Source organism: Thalassophryne amazonica, chromosome 5 (genome assembly GCF_902500255.1).
Source record: "Thalassophryne amazonica chromosome 5, fThaAma1.1, whole genome shotgun sequence".
Taxonomy (NCBI): Eukaryota; Metazoa; Chordata; class Actinopteri; order Batrachoidiformes; family Batrachoididae; genus Thalassophryne; species Thalassophryne amazonica.
The window spans coordinates 5,890,645-5,917,094 of NC_047107.1; the positions used below are offsets into that span (position 1 = coordinate 5,890,645).

General features: G+C 42.6%; 1 protein-coding gene across 1 annotated transcript in view; it reads left to right on the forward strand.

Annotated features, from left to right (window-relative positions):
- Nucleotides 1-26,450, forward strand: part of msi1b (musashi RNA binding protein 1b) — a 164,011-nt gene that overhangs the window by 37,509 nt on the left and 100,052 nt on the right. The window contains exons 5-6 of the mRNA XM_034169683.1: nt 13,288-13,329; nt 20,908-21,000. Of these exons, the coding sequence (XP_034025574.1) occupies nt 13,288-13,329; nt 20,908-21,000 (135 nt within the window). The remainder of the gene's footprint in view (nt 1-13,287; nt 13,330-20,907; nt 21,001-26,450) is intronic.

Sequence of the window (26,450 nt, forward strand, 5' to 3'; positions counted from 1 at the left end):
CTTGACACTGACTTTCACACATCGCCATTGCGCATTTATAAGCTGTAACCGGCCTCACAATGGCGACATTGCTAGGGGCAGTGTGTCTTCAGTAAAAATGAGCCTTAAACGCTCCACACCTGGTAAATGTCTGCTTACAGTCAGCCTCAACGTACTTAAACAAACAACGTGGCTCATTCTGTGAAGTTTACAGTGAAGCACGTAGCCCCGTAATGACTGCACTGCCTTGCCACAGAAATTACAGCTCAGCATGTCTTCATGTAACAGCTATTTTGCCAACTTAGCACATTCAAGACTGGAAAATGTTGTACTTACGTCACAAATCAATTTTAAACAGCCAGGGTGTTGAACATCTCCGAAGACGCTGTAGTGTTAGCCCCTGAAATGGCGCTGGCGGCGAGTTAAAAATTTGGCGGTCAGGCGAAGCTGGGTCAAAGTGATCTGTAACTCCATCAGGTGGATAAAGGTTTTTTAAAAAAAGAGTACAGGGTGCTAAAAGAAAATCACTTTATGCATTCAAATTTCGAGTGCTAAGCAACTCCCACAGCGAAATACGCAAAACGCACGCAAAACGTCCTCCTCTTCTTCTTCAAATCTGTTTCGAGAGGCTACACGCTTGCGCAATGCTGCCCCCATCCATTAGACTACCGCACTTGCAGTTTTTGAGAAAATGGATGTTAAAGAGGGTTTTTCAGACAAAATTAGAAAGATGAGACATTTTGAACTTTGTACTCCTTTTCACTTTATTTGTTGGGGAAGTGTCGTGACACGGACCCACAACAGGGGGCGTTAATGAAGGGACAATGGAATAGCCAAAAAGTAACAATTTAATGTTGTGAAGGTGCACAACGTAGTACAGACAGATACAAATATGCGTTATATCAATCCGACAAAAGGTGACGTGTGGCAGGCTCGAAGATAGTAGACGTCCGGTGCGAGAAGAGCCGGATCCCACACAGCCCCCACCACCAACGGACCTGAAGAACACTGGAGCCGCCAAGCCCTGCGCCCCAGGTGGCCACTGTCTTCAGCAGTCAGACCCGGTACTGCTGGCAGAAAACAGAAACAGTTCTGGATGAGTGTGAGTTCGCACACTCAGTAATCCCACAGTCTGTACACAGTTAGGAGGGAGAACCTCCACCTCCAATCACACACTCGTGCAGCTCCTGAGATAACCACTTATCTGGGTGGGGTGGGAGGCGAAGCCGTCGCAGTCCACACCAAACGCCAACTCCGCAGACACGGTATCCGTCCCAGGAAAACGGCTGCAAAAAGAGATCAGACTAATACTCGAATTAAGGTTTAGCAGAGAATTACCTGTATGGTAGAAGATTTCTCGGTGAGGAGGTGGAGTTGCAGTCCGGTCTTTGTAGTGGTGGTGATGGGTGACAGCTGGTGTTGATAGGTGACAGCTGTCACCTCCAGCAGCTCCGACGCCCTCTCGTGCTTGGAGCCCGCACTCCAAGCAGGGCGCCATCTGGTGGTGGTGGGCCAGCAGTACCTCCTCTTCAGCGGCCCACACAACATTATTAGCCCCAAAAGGCACAATAAACAGTAAACGGTCAGATATATCTAAATATGCATATAGTTGATATCTAGCTACATAAAATTAGAATAAATCAACAAAAAATCTGTACAGTAGCATTAAAATACTGGTGCAGCACTATGACTTTTCATACTGTTGCCAAGGATATTTAATTATTATTATTGTGATAAAATAGTACCTCTATTAAGAAATAAAAACAAAATTGCATCATAAAATTGTAGCTTATGAATAAAAATCTCATAAAATGTTGAAATTTGTGCCAGAAGCAGCAGCCATTTTCCTTGACAACACCTTAGCAACAGCACATTAGTAATGGCAAAGGGCATAAAACATTATACACTGCCTAATACTATACTATTTAAGGTCAGAAATATAGATTTGTATCAAAAAAGGTCTTCATACATAACCTTGCTGTGTTTTTGATTCTAAAGATGGCATTTTTTTTAAAGAAATAGGGGACCTGATATTGTTTAGATCTGAGGTTTTTTTTATTTATTTATTTATTTTTTTTGCTTCTTTTCATCATATAAACCCACAAATTTAGATTTATGTAAACCTAAAGAAATGTTCCAATGTCCCTGGAATTTGCTTTCTAGCTACAGTAAAGTAAATTATCAATACTGTAGAAATTTTGAGAAAAAATATTTTATAGAAACACTAAATTGAGTAGCAGTAAAAAGAAAAGTGATGTTATCTTTATCCATGTCACTATTTTGCCATTTGTGGAAATTGGATGTTTTTCTTATGATTTGATACCACTTTAATTTTGTGTCTTTTACTGCTGATATCCTTCCTTTTCTTTACTGCATGCAATTTCACAGTGGACTGAATTTTTTTTTTTTGTTTGTTTTTGTTTTACATTTTGCTTCTGTAAAAATAAAGGTTTGTTTTTGCTTCACAAACAGGTATATACTGTAAATTTGAATGTGCAAAACTCTATAAATTGATGTTTACCCAAATAATACTGTAAACTTTTAAGGTCTTCAGATTTTGTTTTTACGTTACAGTATTTTCTTTTAAACTTTATGGATATTTGCTTGTTTTCATGGTAAAACTTTATCATTAAAAGTACAAAAAACCTGTAAAAATCAAAGTTTTTCCAGTCTCTTAATAAACTGTTATTTAATGTATTTAATACAGTAAAAGAAAATTTTTGGTTTTACAGTGTTTTAATGGTCTTTTGTTGTATATTTTACTTTTTTTTTTTTTTTTTTTACTGTGTATTTTGTGCTTCATAATGTGCCACACATTTTCACCAGGTGACAGGTCTAGACTGCAGGCAGGCCAGTCTAGTACTCGCAGTCTTACCACGAAGCCACGCTGTTGTAACACATGCAGATTGTGGCTTGGCATTGTCTTGCTGAAATAAGCAGGGACGTCCCTGAAAAAGACGTTGCTTGGATGGCAGCATGTATTGCTCCAAAACCTGGATGTGCCTTTCAGAATTGATGGTCTTTTTCCTCTTTTGTCCAGAGGACACAACGTCCATGATTTCCAAAAACTATTTGAAATGGGGACTTATCAGACCACAGCACACTTTTCCACTTTGCGTCTGTCCATTTCAAATGAGCTCGGGCCCAGAGAAGGTGGTGGCATTTCTGGATGTTGTTGATGTATGACTTTCACTTTGCATGGTAGAGTTTTAACTTGTATATGTAGTGATGAACTGTTAACTGACAATGGTTTTCTGAAGTGTTCCTGAGCCCACGCGGTAAAATCCTTTACACGATGTCGGTTTTTAATGCAGTGCCACCTGAGGGATCGAAGGTCATGGGCATTTAATGGTTTTCGGCCTTGCTGCTTACGTGTAGAAAGTTCTCCAGATTCTCTGAATCTTCTGTTTATATTATGGACTGTAGATGATGGAATCCCTGAATTCCTTGCAATTGAACGTTGAGAAACATTGTTCTTAAACTGTTGGACTATTTTTTCATGCAGTTGTTCACAAAGTGGTGATCCTCACCCCATCTTTGCTTGTGAACAGCTGAGACTTTTGGGGATGCTCCTTTATAACCAATCCTGACACTCACAATTAGTGTCCTCAGTTCCCAAACGCTTATTGAGTGTTGTTAGAAAGAAAGGTGATGTAACACAGTGGTAAACATACCACTGTCCCAGCTTTTTTGAAACATGTTGCAGGCTTCCATTTCAAAATGAGCAAATATTTGCACAAAAACAATCAGTTTGAACATTAAATATCTTGTCTTTGTGGTGTATTCAATTGAATATTGGTTGAAGAGGATTTGCAAATCATTGTATTCTGTTTTTAATTACATTTTACACAACATCCAAACTTCATTGGAATTGAGGTTGTATTTTTAGGGCACTTGAGCACCAGTGATCTGCATGTGTTTGCTTATGTTATAGTGAGATACACCAATAAGAAAAGTATTTTAATAGGTGTTTTGAACTCACCAGAACATAGGGGGGCATAATGAGTGACCACACAGATCACCTCAGTCGCTCGGCCCACAGCCTCAGCGGGGCTGAACAATTTCCCTAATTAACCTCAAAAAAGTCATGGATATTTGGAGTTATTTTTCATTATATTGTCTTATTTTTTCTTGGGTCATTAAAAAAACCATTTTTTTTTCCTGTTGTGTATTGTGTATTATTATAATATTGTGCAGCCCATATCATAGTGCGCTGCTGTCACACCATTGATGACTATTCCACTGCTGTACCGCCCAACCCTCGTTTGTACTTATATAATGTGTATTTACCTGTTACAGAAAACGCTGTTTATTTTATATAGTTCAAAGAAACAAGCCTTCATGCCGTGGTTCTAAACCTTTTTTCCTTGGACCCCCCATCTCGCACAAATACTCACTTAAATGTAAGTCTGCTTGGATGCTAGGGGTTGCCAGTACCCAGTAGTGGGCACAGATAACCAAAAAAGTAACTTCGATAACACATAATCAGATAACTGAAAAGTTATCTTCGATAAAGATAACAGTAAACCACCCAAAAATGTATCGGAAGTTACAGATAACCGATAACAGATAAATTCCAATATTATCTCTGGCACATTTACAACTACTAGTAAAACAAATTTAATTGCTTCTAATAATATTAAAAATAACAGACCCAAACAATAAGACCACACTTTTTTCTTTCAACAGTCTGCCCGAGCTGGAAGCTCTTGTTTACTACAGCGCTCCGAGCACAGAGGCACCCCGAGACCCAAACAATGAGACCACACTTTTTTCTTTCAACATTCGGCCCCTGCTGGAAGCTCTTGTTTACTACAGCCTTCCCAACACAGAGGCACCCTGAGAGCAGCCGTAAAGCCAGCTCTCTATCAATGACAAAGCTCCGGTCATGCGGAGGTCTTGAAAAATAAAGTCATATTGAGTTATGGTGTTGATTTATAAATAACATTAATACCGATAGAATAACTCCATTAATGTCAATTCTGTCATTTGTACAAAGTTAAAATATAACATATATCTTTTAATGTTGAATAATGCACTAATTCTGACGTTTTGTAACAAAGAGACAGATGGCAAAGGATTCTGGGTAAATGTGCCTCTGCTAAACACTGATTGGTTCAGTCATTCATTATGTGAACCAACACGTTAATGTGACGTCTGTCGTGTGTTGGTGTTTAAATGTGCTTTTGTAAAATATTCCATTTTTTTATTTGTAAAAACAGGCATTTTTACGGAGCCCTGGAAGTGTCATCGCAAATTTTCTTTACAACATTCATTTGATGTTGTAAAACATGCTTTACAGTGTGCGAGATGATTTTTCATGCAGGAATTTTTTGGACAAAGTTTCAGGTTAATCGTGCATCCTGCATCGTGTAGTGTTCATGGAGTATCAAGCTGTGGTCAACATCTGACGACCACCTCCTGATCGCCGATCGTATGGTTGAATGAGAATCAAACCTGTTTGATATATTATTGTGGTCGGCCGTCATGAGGTTATCCTGCTGCTGAAAGCTACAAGCAGCATCCAACCGTTCGCACTGTGCCTGTGCAAACACTGCAGAGCTGTCTTGTAATAATGTAATAATAATAATAATAATAATAATATTTTGCAGTTGTTTTGTTTTTAAACTTCATTTGTAAAAAAAAAAAAAAAAAGCCAAAAAAGTTGATTTGACAATCATCTGATATAACCGGGGTCAAAATAAATAGAACACTGCCATCTACTGGTTCCCAGACACTGCCATGAACACTACTGGCTGGTAGATGCTAGATGGCAGTAGAGGCTTTCAAAACAAATTCTAGATAATCCCTGTCTGCTCACATTTAAAATGCGTGGAATTTAACAAACGCAATTAAAAAAAATCAACGTCTATAAACGCAGAGAATATATTCAAGAGAGTTTTAGGCACTAGAGTTTAATGCTGTTGTCCATGGAGCCTGAACAGAGTGTCTGAAATGCATTTGTCCTGTTGTGACGTACTGAGATTACATCACAAAATGCACTGCGGGGCACAGCATGTGCTCACAAAACCTTAAAAATTAGCACATTACTTTAAAACTAAAACATATATCTGATATTTTTAATTTATGAAACTTCAGACATGACAGTAATTTTAAATAACTTGTCCAAAATTAGTTTGGTTAAAATTTGAACCATAAGTTAAAAATATATGCCTCTGGATGACTTAGGTCATATTGCCAACATATCGGTATGGTGTTAAAGAAAATGTTTTTTTCTTTTTCCTTTTGGGGCTGTTTGTCCTTTGTTTGCAGAGGATTAAGATGCTTTTTATACAAGCAGTTCTCTTCTGTTTGCAAAGGTTATAACTATGCGTCTGTTACAAAACTTTTAACAGGTGGGTGCTGAACTAATTTTAAAAATGCTTGTCGCTGTTCAGCTTTGTTTATTTTGTTTATCGGTTTAAAAGTTATTGGACAAAAATTAATCGGAAGATAATTGGTCCGATAATGGTTTTTTAAGTTATCTAAAAAAATAATCCGATACTGAAAACATTATCTTCGATAATTATCTGTTATCGGATTATCGGAAGTGTGCCCACCACTGCCAGTACCCCGACTTTTTTTTAAATATGTTGTATGTTTTTAGTTATGTAATTTTCGATTTTATTTTATTACTCTTATGCTCCTCATTTTTTTTTAAAGAGTACATGTAAATTTTGAGTGCATGTGTGTGAATAGACATACAGTATGAATACTGGTTTTTATGATATAATACTGTTTCACACACACACACACACACACACACACACACACACACACACACACACACACACACACACACACACACACACACACACACACACACACACACACACAATAAAGTTATTCATTTCCATTTTATTTTTGTTTGGCTGTTTTTGTAAAACATTAACACAGATCAGTGTAATTATAGGTTTTGTTTGATGACCTTTAATGACATATTTTAATAATCTGACATCTGACAAAACCACGTAACACCCCCATGATCTTTGTCACCCCCCCCTAAGGGGGATCAGACCCCACTCTGGGAACCAGGGCCTTAATGGATGTCATAATAGGGCACCACAGTCTCGTTTGAACCCCTAGGTGCTATTGTGGGATTTGACCACATGTGGGGACAGCCAGCATGAACACGGCAGAGAATCCCCGGGCGGAGTGTGGGAGTTTCAGCACAAACCATTCAGCTCGGCTCGGTAAACTTAAAAGAATACTCTGTCACCTGGCAGACCTGCTGGTTTAAGGCGTGCAAGTCTTGCACCATTTCCGAATGATTTGTGCTGACACGCCCACACTCTGCCCGGGATTAATCTCTTCCCACAAACAGCGTCAATTCTAACGACAAAATGGTAAAATGGTGCACTGTTTTGTTTTCGGCTGCAATCACTGAAGCAGTCACAAAGTTTTTTTTTTTTGGTTCCCAGTGGAAAAGAAAAGACGAGGCAAATAGGAGAGGTTGTGTCGGTAAGTGTTAGCCTACACAGTTAACCAGAGTAGCTGCGTTCTCTCGCCTGCAAAACCGCCTTGACACGTTTGAGCTCCGGGTCATAAACAAACCGCAACACATGTCCACTTTCCACCACATCGTCACTTTTTCTTTGCATTTTCACTTTGTTTCTGTGTAATTTACCCAAAAACTCAGAAAGTGCCGTGTTTCTGTCCCCGGAAGTAGAAACATTACATCATATGTGTCATATTTTACCCCTTTAGTGCCAATTTGTACATCAGTCTGGACTGTCAAATAAAAAATGACTCCTTTGAACTATTAGTACACCAAAAACACACCCTTTAGCAGATTAAGTGCCAAAGTGTCCCATCTAATGTTTAAAATATAAGCTGTATTTTCTAGACAGTAATTTGCATTATTATTATTTTTAAGCTAGTTCGGGAGGTCCTGCGATTTATATTCCAAAGTGACTCAAAAATAAGGGTGTAATGGTTCACAAAAATCACGGTTTGGTAAGTTTGTAGTACAGTGAAAAACAAACACAACTTTAAAGTTGTGTAGCTGATGTCCTTTAGGCTATTGTGTGACTTAATAGTATTAATTGTTTGTTACAGGATGTTTTTGTTTTTAAATTTTGTGAAATATAGTGTAAAAATAAACGTGACTTTGTCCGACTCTACACCCAAAAATGAACTGTAATTGCTTTAAGGGCACACATAGTACAAATCAGGGCAAATCACGGCGGAACAGCTCGTATGAGTGAACCACAAAAACATCGAGCTGATGGGCAGGCATGAATGAACCCGCTGCGATGGTGTCATGCACACGAGCATGGGCGCAGTTTGATGGGGGATGGGGGGGACATGTCCCCCCACCTTTTCAACCAGGGGGGACAGAATATGGTATGTCCACCCCACCGTCTGACATATATGTGTGTACTTGAAACATGCTATGTCAGTCTTATGTGCAAAACCATGTCAGAATAGTATCTTTGTTTCTGCAAGTTTGTATTATTTTTGGCAGCATTGACTTGTTTACAACACCTGTTTCTTGTTTGTCACATTCGGAATTTTCTGTGACTGCATTTGCCCAGATTTTAAACCAAAAATAGTTGCCTCTAGGGACTAGTGTCTACACATAAGTATCAGTGGACCATATGGTAATTTACTAAATTCTGAAAGTTAGAAAAGGAAATCAGAAAAGCTATCTGGGACCTCAGAAAGCCCATCTGCAATTATTGCTTGATCTCCAAAATCAGTCTATGCAAGCGAAATTATGTTCAGTATGAGTGTTGTCATTAGAGCCACTTCGAAAATTAAATTCATGATAAGTAACTTATCCTAAACTTATGATCTGTTGTTTTTTCAAACTTATGCAAAAACAAATCTTGAGGAAAAAACTACAGTATGCGATAGTTAATAATTATTAAGAGCCCGTTCTTTCATATTTATGAATACATTTTACCACATTGCAGTTGTTTTTTTTTAATGAAAACTCAACCTATCATTCTTTTGAGTTCTACACATGTGGTGATACCTTACTTACACCAGGATGTTAATAAAATCAATGCTGGCTATTCTCAGAATAAAGTACTAATATCCACAGTTTCAAATTGCATAAGTCAAATGGTGTCCACTTTACGGTCTTCTCAAAACATTAAAATTACTGTTCTGGATGCTCAGAATGCATCTGAGCTTATCTAGAAACCATTGGCTTCTGGGGGCCTAAAGCGGCCCCCAGACCCCCGGCCTATGGGCTTTGGCCCTGCAGGCCTCGCACTTTGTCTCCCACAATTTCTAGTTCTAAATTGCACCTTTGCACACGACGGTGTCATGTGAGCAGGAACACAGTGCAAGCAGCTGGGACGTGGTGCACCACATCGCACCGCTGATGTGGAGAACAATAAAATAAAAATCAGCTGTATAATTAATGAATATCACTGGGTTGATATCAATAAAAGGAGAGGCAATACAAAACCCCGCAGTTAAATAATGCTGGTTAATTAAAAAAAATGCCACTCACGGGATTCAAACCTGCAATTTACAAATGCTGTGATTACCAGATGGAAACTTTACCACTGCGCTACAATCACTGTCTTATAAGCAGTGTGAAATGGCTAAACTCAACAAGGAGATAAATGTAGGAGATAAATGTATTTAAAAAAAAAAAGAAGAGAGAAAAGCGCTGTGAAAACTGACCAAACGGCATTTGTGGTTTGAAAGTGGCATATTTGTTGCACTGTTGGCTTATCATATAGTCCTGCGCCGCTCACAGGACACGCGTGTCAGGACGTACAAACGGACGTGACATTCAGGACTACCTGGTGCGTGTCCACATGAACTGATGGTCCGTTTCTCCAGCCTGTCGCAAAAGCGATATGTGTTTTTTATGTATTTCCATGACGACAGCAAGCGCACACAATGTCCTTCAAAACACGGGATGTGTTCTACAGCTGTGATGTCCAGGACCAGAGCAGCTGTTGACAGCCACAATAACAGCCGTGCGTTCAGCGCACAGACCAAGTTATCCCTCTGTGGTCGGATGAGAGGCGCCTTGCCTGCAGGGGTGGCATGAACCACACGCACGCCATGTGTTGGGGGAACGCGCAAAACACATGCGCACATGTGTTGTGGGGGGAGCCCACACTCTGGCATGCCACATGCGTACTTGGCAGTTTCATAGTTGTGGGGCACTTAGACAAATTTCAGCGCCAGCTTGACAGTGATTGTCTGCTGACTGTTTTCGTGCTGACAGCGCAAATGGTCACAGATTTTCAAAGTGCCAAGCGAGCAATGTTAGATGTGCGTGTGTCTCACCTGGAATTTGGCCGACACCTGCCGTGGGAGGGATCGAATGGGCTTGCACAATGCACTCTCTATCTTTCAGCCAATCGTGTGCGCAAATAGTTGTAACAACAGGTGTATGAAGGGTTGGAGGCAGCTCCGATTTTACACGTATTGCATACGATTCCTGCTTCATGCGCAATTCGGCCACATTCATACTATGTGTGAAGGGGCCCTGACAAATGAACCAACATGAGGACAGACACATATGACCTCTGTGGTAGAGAACCCTTAAGCACAGATGATCCAGGAGGGAGCTGTCTTCTTTCTGTGCAGCTGTCCAATAAGTCGAACAGGAGAAGAATTCCAAAAGAGTCAAGTATGGAAAAATAAAACTAACTGCAGTGTGTGTGTGTGTGTGTGTGTGTGGTGTAGACTGTGGAACCCAGATAACAGATGCTCACTCAACACAAAGAACACACACAGTGTCTCCATAATCCACCAAACCAAACCACCGAGGGACAAACAGACAGCGTGTCACTGACGGTCCTGTTTCTCCTCCTCCATTCGCATTTTATTTTTAAGTGGACCACAATGGAAATAAGTGTTTCACATGTATTTTTATTAACACATTTACAATTATTTTATGTACTTACATTGAACTTACTAAATAAAATCATACACACACACACTCCTGCTTTTTATATATAGATGATTTACCACCCCCTCCTGGAATGGTGTGTTAGTCTAGAATGTAATTAGCAAAGTTAGGTAATATCCACAGTTGCTCCAAAAATTTTGTTTCTATCAGCGTTGTGTTTTCACAGCCTTCATCCTTGACCCAAAATACATTAGCATACCAAACCACAAATGTTTGTGTGTGATCAAAGTTTTATACACATTCACGCACATGCACTGAGAGCTTTTTGTTTTTTCCGGCAGAAGATATTAAATGTAATACACTCATGGTAATGGCAACGTGAGACTGACTAATTTAGCTAAGTTATTAGTTCTATCAACTTTCCATTTTCGCAGCGTTCATCCTTGACCCAAAATATATAAGCATACATAAGAATTACCTTCCTATTAGTGATCATGATTGACTACAGCTCATAGCTTCTCTGTGCCAACGTAAAATGACCAACACACAGTTCAGTGGAAAGGTCCAAGGAGCTCATTACAGATCTGAAAGAGGATTCCAGATTTACACATCAGGAATGTTTGTTGGGGTATCTGGTAAGGATGCCCCCTGGGCGCCTCCCTAGGGAGGTGTTCCAGGCACATCCTGGAAGGAGACCCCGGGCAAGACACAGGACTAGGTGGAGAGATTATATCTCCACACTGGCCTGGGAATGCCAGTCACAGGTGGTCAATGTGATGTGGGAAAGGGAAGTCTGAGGTCCCCTACTTGAGCTGTTGCCCCCGCTTCCCAGATAGGCAGTTGAAGATGAGTGAGTGAGTGAGTGAATATTTGTTGGAGTTATTTCTAAACAACTGCAGATACGAAGAGCATCCATTTGAAAAAAAATGTATGCAATTACATGTTATTTGAAGGTGTAGAATCTTTGCTTAGGTCTTGATGAAGACTTAAAGCAAGATGGGGCTAGCCACAGGAGGGTCCAGGAGAAGCAGGGGTCTCTGTGTGCTTGAGGGGATATGCAAGAGATTGGGTGGTTGGAGGAGGAGTTGCAGGAATGAGGCACTCACCTGTTTCCCCTGGATGCACCTTTCAGCATTGATGTTGCGATAACAGATGTGTAAGTTGTCCATGCCATGGGCACTAACACACCCCCATACCATCACAGATGCTGGGTTTTGAACTTTGCACTAGTAACAGTCTGGATGGTCTTTTTCCTCTTTTGTCCAGAGGACACGACGTTCATCATTTCTAAAAACAATTTGAAATGTGGACTCATCAGACCACAGCACACTTTTCCACTTTGCGTCTGTCCATTTCAGATGAACTCAGGCCCAGAGAAGGAGGCGGCAGTTCTGGATGTTGTTGATGTATGGCTTTCACTGGCACTTGTAGATGTGTTAACTGACGGTGGTTTTCTGAAGTGTTCCTGAGCCCACGCGGTAAGATCCTTTACACCATGTTGGTTTTTAATGCAGTGCCGCCTGAGGCATCGAAGGTCACGGTCATTCAATGTTGGTTTTCGGCCTTGCTGCTTATGTGTAGAAAGTTCTCCAGATTCTCTGAATCTTCTGATTATATTATGGGCTGTAGATGATGGAATCCCTAAATTCCTTGCAATTGAACATTGAGAAACATTGTTCTTAAACTGTTGGGCTATTTTTTCACGCAGTTGTTCACAAAGTGTTGCTCCTCACCCCATCTTTGCTGAGCCTTTTGTGGATGCTCCTTTTATACCCAATCATGACACCTGTTTCTATTTAACCTGTTCACTTGTGGAATGTTCCAAACAGGTGTTCTTTGAGCATTCACCAACTTTCCCAGTCTTTTGTTGCCCCTGTCCCAGCTTTTTTGAAACGTGTTGCAGGCATCCATTTTTCATCCATTATTTGCATTTCACACAACGTCCCAACTTCATTGGAATTGGGGTTTTACAGTAAATAATTTGTCCACTGCGGAGTGTTACTTAAAATCCTAAGATGAAACAGCGTACCACGGTGTCAGTTGCAGAGGAATGATGGTAGGTGGAGCACTGCTATGGTTTTGATTTAGCATTGCATTGATTTCTTTCCATCCCATTAATGAGATTTTGAGAACGTCTTGCTCTTTGCTACATGACCGATGTAAAGCGGTTGTCTTTGGGTCTCCACACCTAGGGACATGTGTGAAACTTATAAGTTACAGAGCAGGCAGCAGTTAACACTCGCCAGCCTTGAGTAGGAGCCTGCCTCGTTCAGGCGCATGGTTTGAAAAAATAAACGCCTGGACTGTTAATCATACATACATACTGTAATTATCTTCAGGTGAAATCTGTAATGCACCGTGAGCTCAAAAATAATTTGCTATGATGGACAATAAAACCAAAAGAAAAACACTGTAAACACTGAGATATGAACCTTTGTGGAGTCACTAACCCGACTCTTTGTATTCTCGTCTTTCTCTAGATTGATCCAAAGGTTGCATTCCCTCGCAGAGCGCAGCCCAAGGTGAGTGGACCATCCTTCTGTGGACTTCAACTGTTAGTTGAGTTATTTTGACTGTTGCTTCCTGAGCTGATGTTCTCGTAGAGCACTGGTGTCGCTCTGCTCATCTGCTGTATGATTAACAGAACCTTCCGCAACCACTTGTCCTTCCCAACAAGACCTGTAATGCCACGTTTACACTGGCGCGACGCAATGCCACATCGCCTGGTATGTCGCTTTGCCTGGGCGGAATTTTGGCTGTGAAAATTAGCTCCAATGCATCATCAAATAGGAGGAGCTTCCATTCTGCTCAGCATCAACTCAACATGGCGGACCTTGATCGCACGGAGCGAGTTGCTTTGCTCTATTTGTTGCCGTCGCTGGGTTCACAACATCCTCATGAGATGTTCCCAATTCGTGGAGTTTCATCATTTGCTGCAGGAGTTGCGTCTGGATGACAGCCGCTTTCAGGTACCTCAGCCTCTCCAGGACCCAGTTTGAGGACCTCCTGTCCTGTTCGCGTGCACACATATCAACAAAGAAAAAAAAACTGGTTGCCGATGTGGTTTCTTGCTCTCTCTCCCCTCAAACTCTCATCATTGTGTTATAAACCAGTCACCATTTGTTTTATTATACATCTGTGTAGTTAATGAAATTATCTTCACGGACAATTCATTCGCGTGCACATGTGAAAAAAAAAAAAAAAAACGGCCGCTGCTGCAGTGCTGCTCGCGCTCCCCACAAACTCATAATTGCGAAGTAAAGGACAAAAGGGACATAAGTCCTGCTCACAGGCTGGCTGCCAGACACAGGACATGTCCATATCAAGTATAAACTCCAGACATCTTCACGTCACTACATATCCAGTCCCTGATTGGTCATCGCGGGGTAACAAGACGAAAAAGTTGAGATTTTTCAACTTGGGGAGGAGGGGACGCGACGTAATATCGCGCCACAAATGCGCCAACCAGCCTGTGGTTTATTTGAAAAAAAAAAACCCAAAGATAAAATAATGAATCCTACATACATACATTTGAATTGAATTTTAACATTATGTCCTTCTACTGTGGTGCAGTAACAGTCACTGCATGTGGTGAAGTTATAAGCTAAAATAAAAGTTATAAAAGTATGTAAAAAAATTACATTCATATTTGATTCAATTTACTATTATTGATTAAAATATGATTTTTCAGCGAAGTGATTAAGCTATTCTCCAGAAAATTGAGAACTGAGAACACTGATTTTTCTAAGTAAGAATTGAGTGCCAAGATTCTACCAGAATGCACCATTTAATTATTTATTCATTTTTTCTGTGAGAGCATGCTCCGTGACCCCCCTAGAGGACACACAGTCCATCCAATGCCAAAAAAAAATTCAGTCAAAAATTTTTTTCTCACCAGCACCCATAGCAGGAAGATGAGCACGCCGACGTGCCCGATGTTCCAGCCGCTGAGGACACGTGCCCACATGGAGCAGGAATAATAAGAACAGGGGTCGAAATACATTTTTTAACCTACTTGCACTGGTGCTAGTAACAAAAATATTATTTGCACCAAAAAAAGTTACTTGCACAACCAAAAGTCAGTCTTATATCAACCTTAAAACTCCTCCTCTGATGTGTCTGACTGCTCCTGTCCGGGCCCGTAAAGCCCCTTTTTTCACACTGGGGCTGCTCCCAGTTGCATCATGTGTCGTCATGACGACGACGCGTGGAAGCAACTCAGTGCCGAGACAAGCAGCTCGACGCCACAACAGCACGAGGGATGCAAAGGACGAAGCAAATTGGACGCCAAAAATTAAACATGTTTAATTTTTTTTGCGTCCTGTGCTCGACGCAGAAATTAAGTGGTTTCAGCGCAAGTCAGAGCAACGCGACGTTACTCGACGTGACTGGAAGCCACACCCTCACAATACAACGTTACCCGACACCAATGTATGATTCCTGCGGTCTGTGTTCCATTGTTCCTGAAGTATAAATCACGCAGGATTGTTTTTATACCATGTACACAATGCAGTAAAACTACGCGCTCAAAAAAAGAGCACAGAAAAAAAATGCTCTCTCATCACAGTGTTAAATAAAGGACAAAAAAGGACACAAGTCCTGCTCATAGACTGATTGCAAGACACAGGACATGTCCACATCAACTATAATTCCAGACATCTCCACATTTACTCACTGACGGTTTGTTCGCACGCATGTGCGCGCGCATCTCGCGGTCAAAGGAGGAAAGATAAATTATAACAGAATTCAGAGTGCAGACCTGCAGCTCAGCACAAGAACAAATATAAACTAGAAGAGAAGTCAGAGTGCACAGTCTGTCTGCAGCCAAACTGTGCACTCTGACTTCTCTGTGCAGAGAACCTGCAGGGTGCGTTCTCACCTCCTCTCTGCTCCTCTGCTGTGCGTACCTGACGCCACAGGAAGCAACTCGAAGCAGGTCCGGTGTGGTTATGACAGAGTTTGAGGGCAGCGGCAGTGGCAGACTTTTTTTTTTTCCACGTGCGCTCGTGAACGAATCGTCACAGCAACTCGCTCCATGTGTGAGAGTCATAAAATGCAGGAAAGACGAAGACAACACACTGGAAAAATTTTTTTTTCCCTTATTGGTTCATTCTACTGGTGCTTATAGTTGATAAAACTTGGCTAAAGTTACTTGCACCAGTGCAAGTGCAGTATAAAATTACGTGCACCACTCGAATAATACGTGCACAAACTAGCACATGCACGTACTATTTCGAGCCCTGAAGAAGGTTTTGACTTGTGATGCAAAAGCTGGAGATTTGTGTCCTCCATGGAGACAGGGAGCCTTCCATCTTTGAGATGGTCTACTGTCTAGACAACATCAGCACCTGCCATTTGGACAACAGATGGAAATTAACCTGGTGGCTAAATCTGTAATGTTCAGTCAATAATATGCACAGTCATAATTTGCTCTTTGTATCAAACTAAGAGAGATGGTTCCTATTTAAATAATTAAACTGTATGTCATTAGCGATCCCTTGGTTGTGTGTGTCGTGTTGATTGTTCTCACTGTCTGTTGACTTACATCCACGTGGTGAAACAGACCTACCTGGAGTTCTCTCAGCTGGTACACTGGTACTTTAGTAGTCCTCCAGTCAGTGGGCTGTACAGGTAGAGCTTGCGTTTGAAGCTTGAGCACTCAACCTCTTGTCCGGTGTCAGGAGTTTCAGTTTTTGAAACCGTGGATATAGTGCAGCAGCAGTGATTGGATCTTCTTGGGTTATCTGTAAGGTTGACCTCTGCAGGGGTGGTGGCCAAGTGGTTAATGTGCTTAGTTTCAGTGCAGAAGGTTCAGGATTCCTGCCACATTCATCCATGTAATGTGGAGTTGCGTCAGGAAGGGCATCCAGCGTAAAACCTGTGCCAATTCAACATGCAGATCCACCTTGGATTTGCTGTGGCGACCCCGAGCGCAAACAAGGGAGCAGCCAAAGGGACTTACTATCTGTAAGGTTGACCTCTCCTGACCTGCATCCAGTGAGCTCCTCTGAAGCAGCTGCCTTGCACAGGAGCTCTGTCACGGGAGCCGTCTGACCAGAGGAGGCAGGGCAGAGACTGCCAACATATCTTTCACTGCTCAAGTAGCCAGTGACACATTCAAAGGCCTGGAGAGTGTTTCGCCAGTTCCTCTGGTGTGGTCCACTGATCAGCTTTGAGGTCTCTGTATTACTGCTGGGTCAGACAGAGGTGCAGTCAGTGATCATCTCTGTTGCAGCAGGCGAGTCATCATAATGTAGGTGCTGTTCCACCTGCTAGAGACATCTTGGACAGATCTGTGTTCCAAGGTTTCATCTGCATCTACTTGGCCTGAAAGTTCAGCTACAATTTGCCAGAAGGTGTATCTAAATGAAAGCCTAGATTTGATGTTTTGTTGAAAGAATTAAGTACTTCTATTTTTTAGATTTTTATAGCCTCATTTTTATAGACTTAAAGAGAAAAGACAGCACTCTCTCTCTCTCTCTCTCTCCCCCCCCCCTCTCAATTTTCAATTTCAGTGGAGCTTTATTGATATGGGAGTTTACATTATCACAGCAAGTTTTCAGAGTAAAAATGAAGTCCTGTCTCTCGCTCTCTCAATTCACATATGTTTACATTGTCAAAGCAAGTGTTGGAACAAAAAAAAGAAAAAGTCCTCTCTCCCTCGCTCGCTCTCTCTGTCTCTCACTTGCTCTCTCTGTCTCTGTCTCTCCCTCGCTTGCCATTTTCCTACTGAGCAAACACGAAGCCTTTCAACTATGAAATAAACTCTAAATTTGTAAATGTATCATCAGCGCCGCTCACGGGAGTAACCCTGGGTTACTGAAGGATTTTGGTGGAGTTTTCCCATTCAGCGAAGAGAACATGAATTTCTGTTCAACTGTACTCCTCAGCTGTGCTCTGAGCTGCTGTTAGTGTTTCACAGCCTCCGGACATTGAAGCGGCTGATTTTTCAGTAACAATTCAGTTTATTTCTTGAGAAATCCGTGCTCGGCAGCATAGACCATTTCAACCCGAGGGCCAGGTGGAAATTTTGCATTACCGGTGCCTTAAAACTCTCAGCTGCGGTGCATGGAAGAAACAGCTCGGCTCCAGCTCAGGAACCTCCCCCTCCTCTCCTCCCACTCAGCAGTAAATGGAGCAGAGCAGGCAGCACGAGAGAGGTTTCACAGATGCAGTTTCTCTCCTGGATTGGAAAAGCCCACAGGTTGAATCGGGAAATTCCAATCCGCAAATAGCTCTGGATAGGACGCTAGTCCATCACAGGTTACTTTTCCAGGGACTCCTCTGCCGCATCACAGGTTACTTTCCCAGCCAAGGCCGGTACCCGTTTACAGCTGGGTGGACTGGGATGATGCATAACGAGTGACAAGAGTGTCGTGACTGGGAATCAAATCCAGATCTACATACTGGTAGCTCAACGCTTTATCCCACTGACCTACCTGCCCTACCTAAAAAAAAAAAAAAAAAAAAAAAAAAAAAAAGATACGTGACATGAAAATCATCAACGTACTTTTGGAAACTTCCAGTTTGAGGTTTATTCAAAAATATAGTTTAAACTGAAAGCAGAGTATTTAAAGCTGGTGATCTGAGGACCTCTGCTCTGCAGACGTGTGTATAATTCAGTTTTCTCTCCTGCCTCTGATCAGGTAAAGTAAATGTGTCCAACATGCTCATCTGTCTTTTACTCTGGATTAAGTTGTACAATTTCTCATCTAAATGAGTTTTTAATGAGACCACAATGGCCATGGCTATTTTAGGAGGTGTCAAGGTGATAATAAAATGAATTTGTTTGTAATTGGAAGCTGTAATTTTATTTCTGTGACTGAGTTTCTTTTTCCTTGAGCGGTATTGAGTGTTTGCGTGTCATGTTGAGTTATATCCAACAAAACCACATGGCCGTATTTCACAGAGAAAATTAATAACATGAACGATACTACAGTAATAATGCTTTTTTTTAACCTGTATTTATATGAACTTTGAGCAACGGGCTGAATCAGTTGCTGATACTAATGCTTTTACATGGCTCATCAGTCAGATGCCACAAATCTGTTAATTTTGTTATGGTTTTCACAAGCAGTGGTGGCCTTGGTGGCCAACAGACCTAAAGAAAACAAACTAGTAAAATCTGATGGACTGGAGTCCCGATATTACAAAAGGAAAACGTTTTTATTGAACTGGTGCATCAAAGTTCAACACATGATTGATTTTGTCATCATTATAAGCATTTCTTGTTTGTAAGTTATGGCCCCTTCACACATAACATGAAGTTGGGTGAATGAGGCTGAAACCGGCTGAAAATGTTGTGAAAGTGTAGGAACACGGACCCACAACAGGGGGCGCAAATGAACGGACAATGGAGGAAGTCAAATAACAACACTTTACTGTTGTGAAGAAGCACAACAAACACGGCAAATTACAATTGTAGACAAGTAGTCAATTCACAAAAAATGTGTCACGTGGGCAGGCTCGAAGATAAGAGACGTCCGTCCAAAGCAGAACCGGAACCACACGATTTCCTCCGCCACCGAACCCTGGGAATACTGGAGCCGCCAAGTCCCGAACACCCAGGTGGCCACTGCCTCCGCTTGTCGGATCTGGTACTGCTGGCGAGGAACAAAAACAGTTAGATGTGGGTGCGTGTGCACCCAGCAACACGTATGGTGGGGAAAACCACCTCCACCTCTCGTCGAAAAAAGAAACAGAATATCTGCTGTCCAACACACACAAGCAACAGATATTCCTGTCAGAAAGTCAACACAGTCAGCTGAGAACGTTACCTCCTTGGTAGAGCGATATCTCGGCAAAGAGGTGCAGATGTCGTCTTGCTGATATACCACTGAAGATCAGATGATTGGTGACAGCTGTTGTAGGTGATAAGTGACAGCTGTCACCCCGGCTGCTCCTGTGAGGCGGCAGCGCCCTCTGGTGCCTGGAGCCCGCACTCCAGGCAGGGTGCCCTCTGGTGGTGGTGGGCCAGCAGTACCTCCTCTTCAGCGGCCCACACAACAGGACCCCCCCCCTCAACGGGCGCCTCCTGGCGCCCGACCAGGCTTGTCCGGGTGGCGGCGGTAGAAATCGGCCAGGAGGGCCGGGTCCAGGTTGAAGCTCCTCTTCACCCAGGAGCGTTCTTCGGGGCCGTACCCCTCCCAGTCCACCAAATACTGGAAGCCCCGGCCCATCCTTCGGACATCCAACAGCCGGCGCACAGTCCAAGCCGGCTCGCCATCGATGATCCGGGCAGGAGGTGGTGCCGGACCCGGAGTACAGAGGGGTGAGGTGTGATGTGGCTTATTCCGGGACACATGGAAAACGGGATGGATCCGCAGTGAGGCCGGAAGCTGAAGCCTCACCGCGGCTGGACTGATGACCTTGAGGATTTTAAATGGACCGATGTACCGATCCTGCAGTTTAGGTGAGATCACTTGGAGGGGAATGTCCTTTGTTGTTTGTATTTGGTCCAGAGTTTAGACACAGCTGACTGTGAATAAACAACATCTTTTGCAACATTGCGTGATGATTTACCCTCTTTTAAGAGTTTGATAATCCTCTCCTTTGTTTCAATTGACATCTCTCGTGTTGGAACCATGATTCATGTCAGTCCACTTGGTGCAACAGCTCTCCAAGGTGTGATCACTCCTTTTTAGATGCAGACTAACAAGCAGATCTGATATGATGCAGGTGTTAGTTTTGGAGAAGAAAATTTACAGGGTGATTCCATAATTTTTTCCTCAGAATTGAGTGATTCCATATTTTTTTCCTCTGCTTGGTCTAAAAAAGTAACAGTTACTGACTGCCACAATCTTTTTTTCTTGATTTCTTATAGTGTTTCTTAAAGCCAGAAAGTTGCCATTTGAAATGACTTTAGTTTTGTGTCATGTCTGTGATCTGCTTTTTTTCTACAAAATTAAACAACTGAATGAACATCCTCAGAGGCCGGTGATTCCATAATTTTTGCCAGGGGTTGTATAAATATTTGGAGCATCATATAAACCATAGAACTTTTTAAAGGAGTGGAGCCAAGAGGTGTGTTTTTTAAAGTATTACAACGATTTGCAGTAGAGGAGTTGCTGAAAAATAACGTGATTGATTTGTTCTCGCAGTTGGTAACTCGAACCAAGAAGATCTTTGTGGGAGGCCTGTCTGTCAACACAACTATAGAGGACGTCAAGCAGTACTTTGACCAGTTTGGGAAGGTGAGTCTTACAGCTATGAGTAAAATGTTTAAATGGCATGCTGTAAGAATCACACCATTCTGTAATATGTTATAGGGCTGCCGCTAACGACGACTTTTCTACAGACTAATACGTTAACTGTTTTTAGCTTAGTGTGGTGGCGCAAGTGGTGAGTGCGATTCCCTCCAAATCAGTAGGTTATGGGTCCAAGACCACTTATGCTCATTCTCCAGGTAATGTGGAGCTATCAGGAAGGGCATCCGGCGTAAAATGTGTGCCAAATCAACATGCGGCTACATGGCTGATTCAGTGTGGAGACCCCAACCAAAATGGTTGAATGCAAAAGATAAACTATCTGTAGACTATTCTTACCAATTAATTTTCCTCCAAACAAATCTAATTGTAGTATAATTTGCAATACTTTAGAAGTGGCCCAGTTCTGTGGAAAACTGCAGAACTGGCAACACTGCTGTCACACCACAGTGATGGAGTTTGAAAGATTCCTGACTTTGTGAACTATTTTGATATATTTCTCAGCTGTGGCAACCTTGCATGCTAAGGATGATAAATTATACAATATGCATTTTATCACTCAATCATTTAAGTTTCGGTTTAATAAAATCAATATTTGAAAAAAGGGACAATCACTTTTGTGTAAAGTACCCTGGTAATGGCAACAGCAGCTATTGAAACCACTGCCAGCGTTCACTGAACGAACACACACACACACACACACACACACACTTATTCTGTGGGTGGTAGAAAGCAGACAACTTTAAAATCGTGGAAAGTGAGAGGATGCGTGAGGAGTGGAGAAGAACTGTGCTTGTTGTAATTTTTACAAAAAAGTAAGTAAAATTTATTTGCATAGCACATTTCAAGATAAAATCACAACATGCTTCACAGTGGAAAACAAAACAGAACATAAAACTAGTTAATAGTCTGTACAACTGGCTCTTGAACTTGTCTTTAAAGGTTTCAACCGAGTCCACAGAACGTAGGTGTAGTGGCAGTGCAGTCCACAGTTTGGGAGGCACAATCTCAAATGCACGGTCTTCTTTGGTCATCAGCCTTGACTGAGGTACAACCAACAGGTTCTGGTCCGAGAACCTCATAGGCCTGCCAGGAGTAGAGAAACCCACTGGTCCGAGGAAACACAGCAGGAACCTTTGACTATGTCTCGTTGATATTTTCCCCTGCTAGACCGATGTCTAGTTAATAATCTTGTCGGTCTAGTGATTAGAAGTGTGTGATTAAAAGTAGGGATGTCCTGATCCAATCACATGATCGGAAATCGGGCCCGGTCATGTGGTTTCAGACTTGATCAAAAATGGACGTTGCATCCCGATCAGGAATCCGATATAGATTTTATCCTCATTATTTTGATCGGCGCTATTTCAGGTTTATTATTGCAGATTAATGGGCCTTTCACGTGTCGGAAGCGTCAGAGGCATGAGACGCGTTGCTTTTAAAAGGCGTCAGAAGCGTTGCTTTAGTTCAGCTTTTGATGTGATGCTTCTGATGGGAGCGCGCATTGCCGCTTGTCAATCCGATCTTTTTTTTTTTTTTTTTTTTAATTGAACTAAAGAAAAAAACATAAGTTCAACCGGACAGAGGTAGGGGGAGTTACACGTGCAAAGTTTATTTCGCAGAACGGCTGTTGGTGTGTTTACGCACTCAGCCTGACGCCTTGATGGAATGACAAGAGGATGATGGACACTTTCCCACCGAAACTCTTGCTCAGTCATCCCTCTGTGCGCAGCAGGACCTGGTGCTGACCAAGTCCTAAGGACGACGATCTGTCATCTGATTAACAAAAAGAAAAAAACAAATTGTCCTGTGATCGTTTGTTTGCAAAACGGAGTGAGAGATGGTGTGCGCACGAGCAACGTGCGCACTCATCACATTTAGGAGCGCATCTTAAAGAGCTTCCGTCTTCATTCACGTTCACTGCGCTGCTCTGAACTTGTTGAACACTGATAAAGCATCAGAGCGACACTGAGGACTGTCAGGACACAAATGTAAGTTGTTTTTTTTTTCCTTTTACTTTTCAAATAGACTTTTGAACTTTCGACGCTCTGAGCTATGACGTAGCTTCGCGCTGTCCAGTAGGAATGACGCGTCGGGCCACAACACGGAAGACTAGTGGCAGAAACCACTGATCTGTACAAATGGTAAATGGACTGCATTTATATAGCGCTTTTCCATCTGCATCAGACGCTCAAAGCACTTTACAATTATGCCTCACATTCACCCCGATGTCAGGGTGCTGCCATACAAGGTGCTCACTACACACCGGGAGCAATAGGGGATTAAATACCTTGCCCAAGGGCCCTTAGTGATTTTCCAGTCAGGCGGGGATTTGAACCACAGATCAGTGCAGAAACCACGTGTCTGAAGAAAAATCCTTGGAAATGTTTTTTGTTGTTGTTGTTTGTTACCTCAAAATTTAAGATTACTGTTTAAAAACATTTAGAACACTTGTAATTAAAATTGTTCCTTCAGTTTTTTAAAGTATCGGATCGGGACTCGGTATCGGCTAGGGTGGTTCAAAAAAATAAAAGTTGGAAATTCATTACTCTCACCCCTTCATTTTATGATGCTTTGGGAAAAAAGAAAGCCTGCCAAATACTTTTGTCATACATTAATATTTAGAGGTAGCACATCATAGCTGAAGGTTGTAAATATATCAGTTATCGCTGCCCAAGTGCCCGTGCAATAGGTTATACATTATCCAGTATCTAATCACATCACTTATAAAGAGGATAGAAGTTAACCACCTGAGTGTAACTAAAGTATAATTTTATATTCAATTTAAAACTATACCTGGGTTTAAATATTTCTCACAAACAACATACTTTCAAAAATGTTATTTTAGGCTACAAGCTGAAAATTTTGCTTCAATTCACAGCTTCTTTTCTTTTAGATCTTTGGTGATGGTGAATCTAACATGAGATAAATGTAAAAAGAGACACTTGCTGACTTAACATGCTTAACCATTAACTGGAAACTTCAGTAAAACATGTCAGCTACTAGAAGTAGAACATTTGTATACCTTATTGGTTCCACCGACTGAAATAAAGGGAAATAAATTGCCCTCAAATGGGCAAATACTCAAGATATTTTTCTTCAAACACACTGATTTGAAGAAAACTGTCCATGATGCTGCTGTGACCTCTATAGACATGGCAGTTCCTTTTTGGGAGAGAGCTAGAATCCCACTGAGGGCAAAGCAGCATCTGATCACAAAGTTAGAAAAGGTGTTCGGAAAATGGAAAACATTGAAAAAGACCAAGAATCGCAATACAGACAAGCAGAAGAAAGATGAAACAGTGTTTTGTGAATCTTTGGAGGACTTGTTTGACATGGCACATCAGGATGTCCTAACAATGATAAAGTTTGAAGATGACAGACAGTTCCTACTTGCTCAGCGAGAGAAAGGTAGAGGATGCATGACAGGCATAGATAAAATACAAACTGCCAAAGAACAAAGAGCAGAAAAAAAGGAAAGCTGCAGAAGCAAAATACAAAGAGAAACTGGAGGAGCCTGGACCATCTAATGTCTCACTACCTGACACTGTCTCCAGCCAGAGTGAAGAGAACACAGAAAGTCCAGATGAAGAATTTGTTATGCCAGTGCCACAAAAAGCCAGTAAAATTAAAGCTGTTGTAACACCAGGACTTGCAGCAGCATTGGATAGGACCAAAACAACAGACAGAAGTGCCACCTATATTCTGACTGAAACGGCAGCAAGTCTTGGTCATGATGCAAGCAACTTAAATATCATTATCATGTAAAGGATGTTCTCTTATGGTACACAGCTGTATAATTGGTTCTTGTGCTGATTCATACATTTTTGAATATTAAATACTGCAAGGCATAAAGAATATTATTGTTTGGAGCTAGATCAAAATATATGTAGAAATATATAAAGCATAGACTTATTTAAATTTATCAATAATGAAACAGTATTTCATCAATAAAATGAAAATACAATGCTTGATTGTTACAAAATCTTCGCTACCCCAGTATGTAGGTATTGTAGGAGCATGATACATGTATTGTTGGGAAAGTGTAGGAACACAGACCCACAACAGGGGGCGCAAATGAACGGACAATGGAATAGGTCAAATAACAACACTTTACTGTTGCGAACGTGCACAACAAAAACAACAAATTACAACAATGGACAAAGTTCAATTCACCAAGGTGTCGTGTGGGCAGGCTCGAAGATAGGAGACGCCTCTCCAAGTAGAACCGGAACCACACGGTTTCCTCCGCCACAGGACCCCGGGAATACTGGAGCCGCCAAGTTCCGAACTCCCAGGTGGCCACTGCCTCCGCGTGTCGGACCTGGTACTGCTGGCGAGGAACAAGAACACAATTAAACGTGGGCGCGTTTGCACCCAGCAACCTGCACGGCAGGGAAGCTACCTCCACCTCTCGTTGGAGAAAAAAGTCTGCAATCACTCACAAAAATCACAAAGGTTACTGTCAAGCAGTCAGCTGAGATTATTACCTTCCAGGTAGAACGATATCTCGGCGATGAGGTGGAGATGCCGTCCTGCTGATATACCCCAGTGATAATTGCCGTCAGCTGTCTCAGGTGATGGGTGACAGCTGTTACCGAGGCAGCTCCTGTGGGGCGGCGGCGCCCTCTGGTGCCTGGAGCCCGCACTCCAGGCAGGGCGCCCTCTGGTGGTGGTGGGCCAGCAGTACCTCCTCTTCAGCGGCCCACACAACAGGACCCCCCCCTCAACGGGCGCCTCCTGGCGCCCGCCGGGGCTTGTCCGGGTGGCGACGGTAGAAGTCGGCCAGGAGGCCGGGTCCCAGGATGAAGCTCTTCTTCACCCAGGAGCGTTCTTCGGGACCATACCCCTCCCAGTCCACCAGATATTGAAAGCCCCGGCCCATCCGACGGACGTCCAACAACCGGCGCACTGTCCAAGCCGGCTCGCCATCGATGATCCGGGCAGGAGGTGGTGCCGGACCGGGTGTACAGAGGGGCGAGGTGTGATGGGGCTTGAGCTTCGACACATGAAACACAGGATGGATCCGCAGTGAGGCTGGAAGCTGAAGCCTCACTGCGGCGGGATTGATGACCTTGAGGATTTTAAACGGTCCTATGTACCTGTCCTGTAGTTTAGGGGAGGCCACTTGTAGTGGGATGTCCTTTGTGGACAACCACACTTCCTGCCCGGGGCGATACGTAGGGGCCGGGGTCCGCCGCCGGTCTGCATGGGTCTTCGCCCTCATCCGGGCCTTCAACAAAGCAGAACGGGCGGCGCGCCACACCCGACGGCACTTCCGCAGGTGGGCCTGGACCGAGGGCACACCGACCTCCCCCTCAACCACCGGGAACAACGGGGGCTGATACCCCAAACACACCTCAAAGGGGGAGAGGCCGGTGGCTGATGACACTTGACTGTTGTGGGCGTACTCGATCCAGGCCAGATGAGTACTCCAGGCC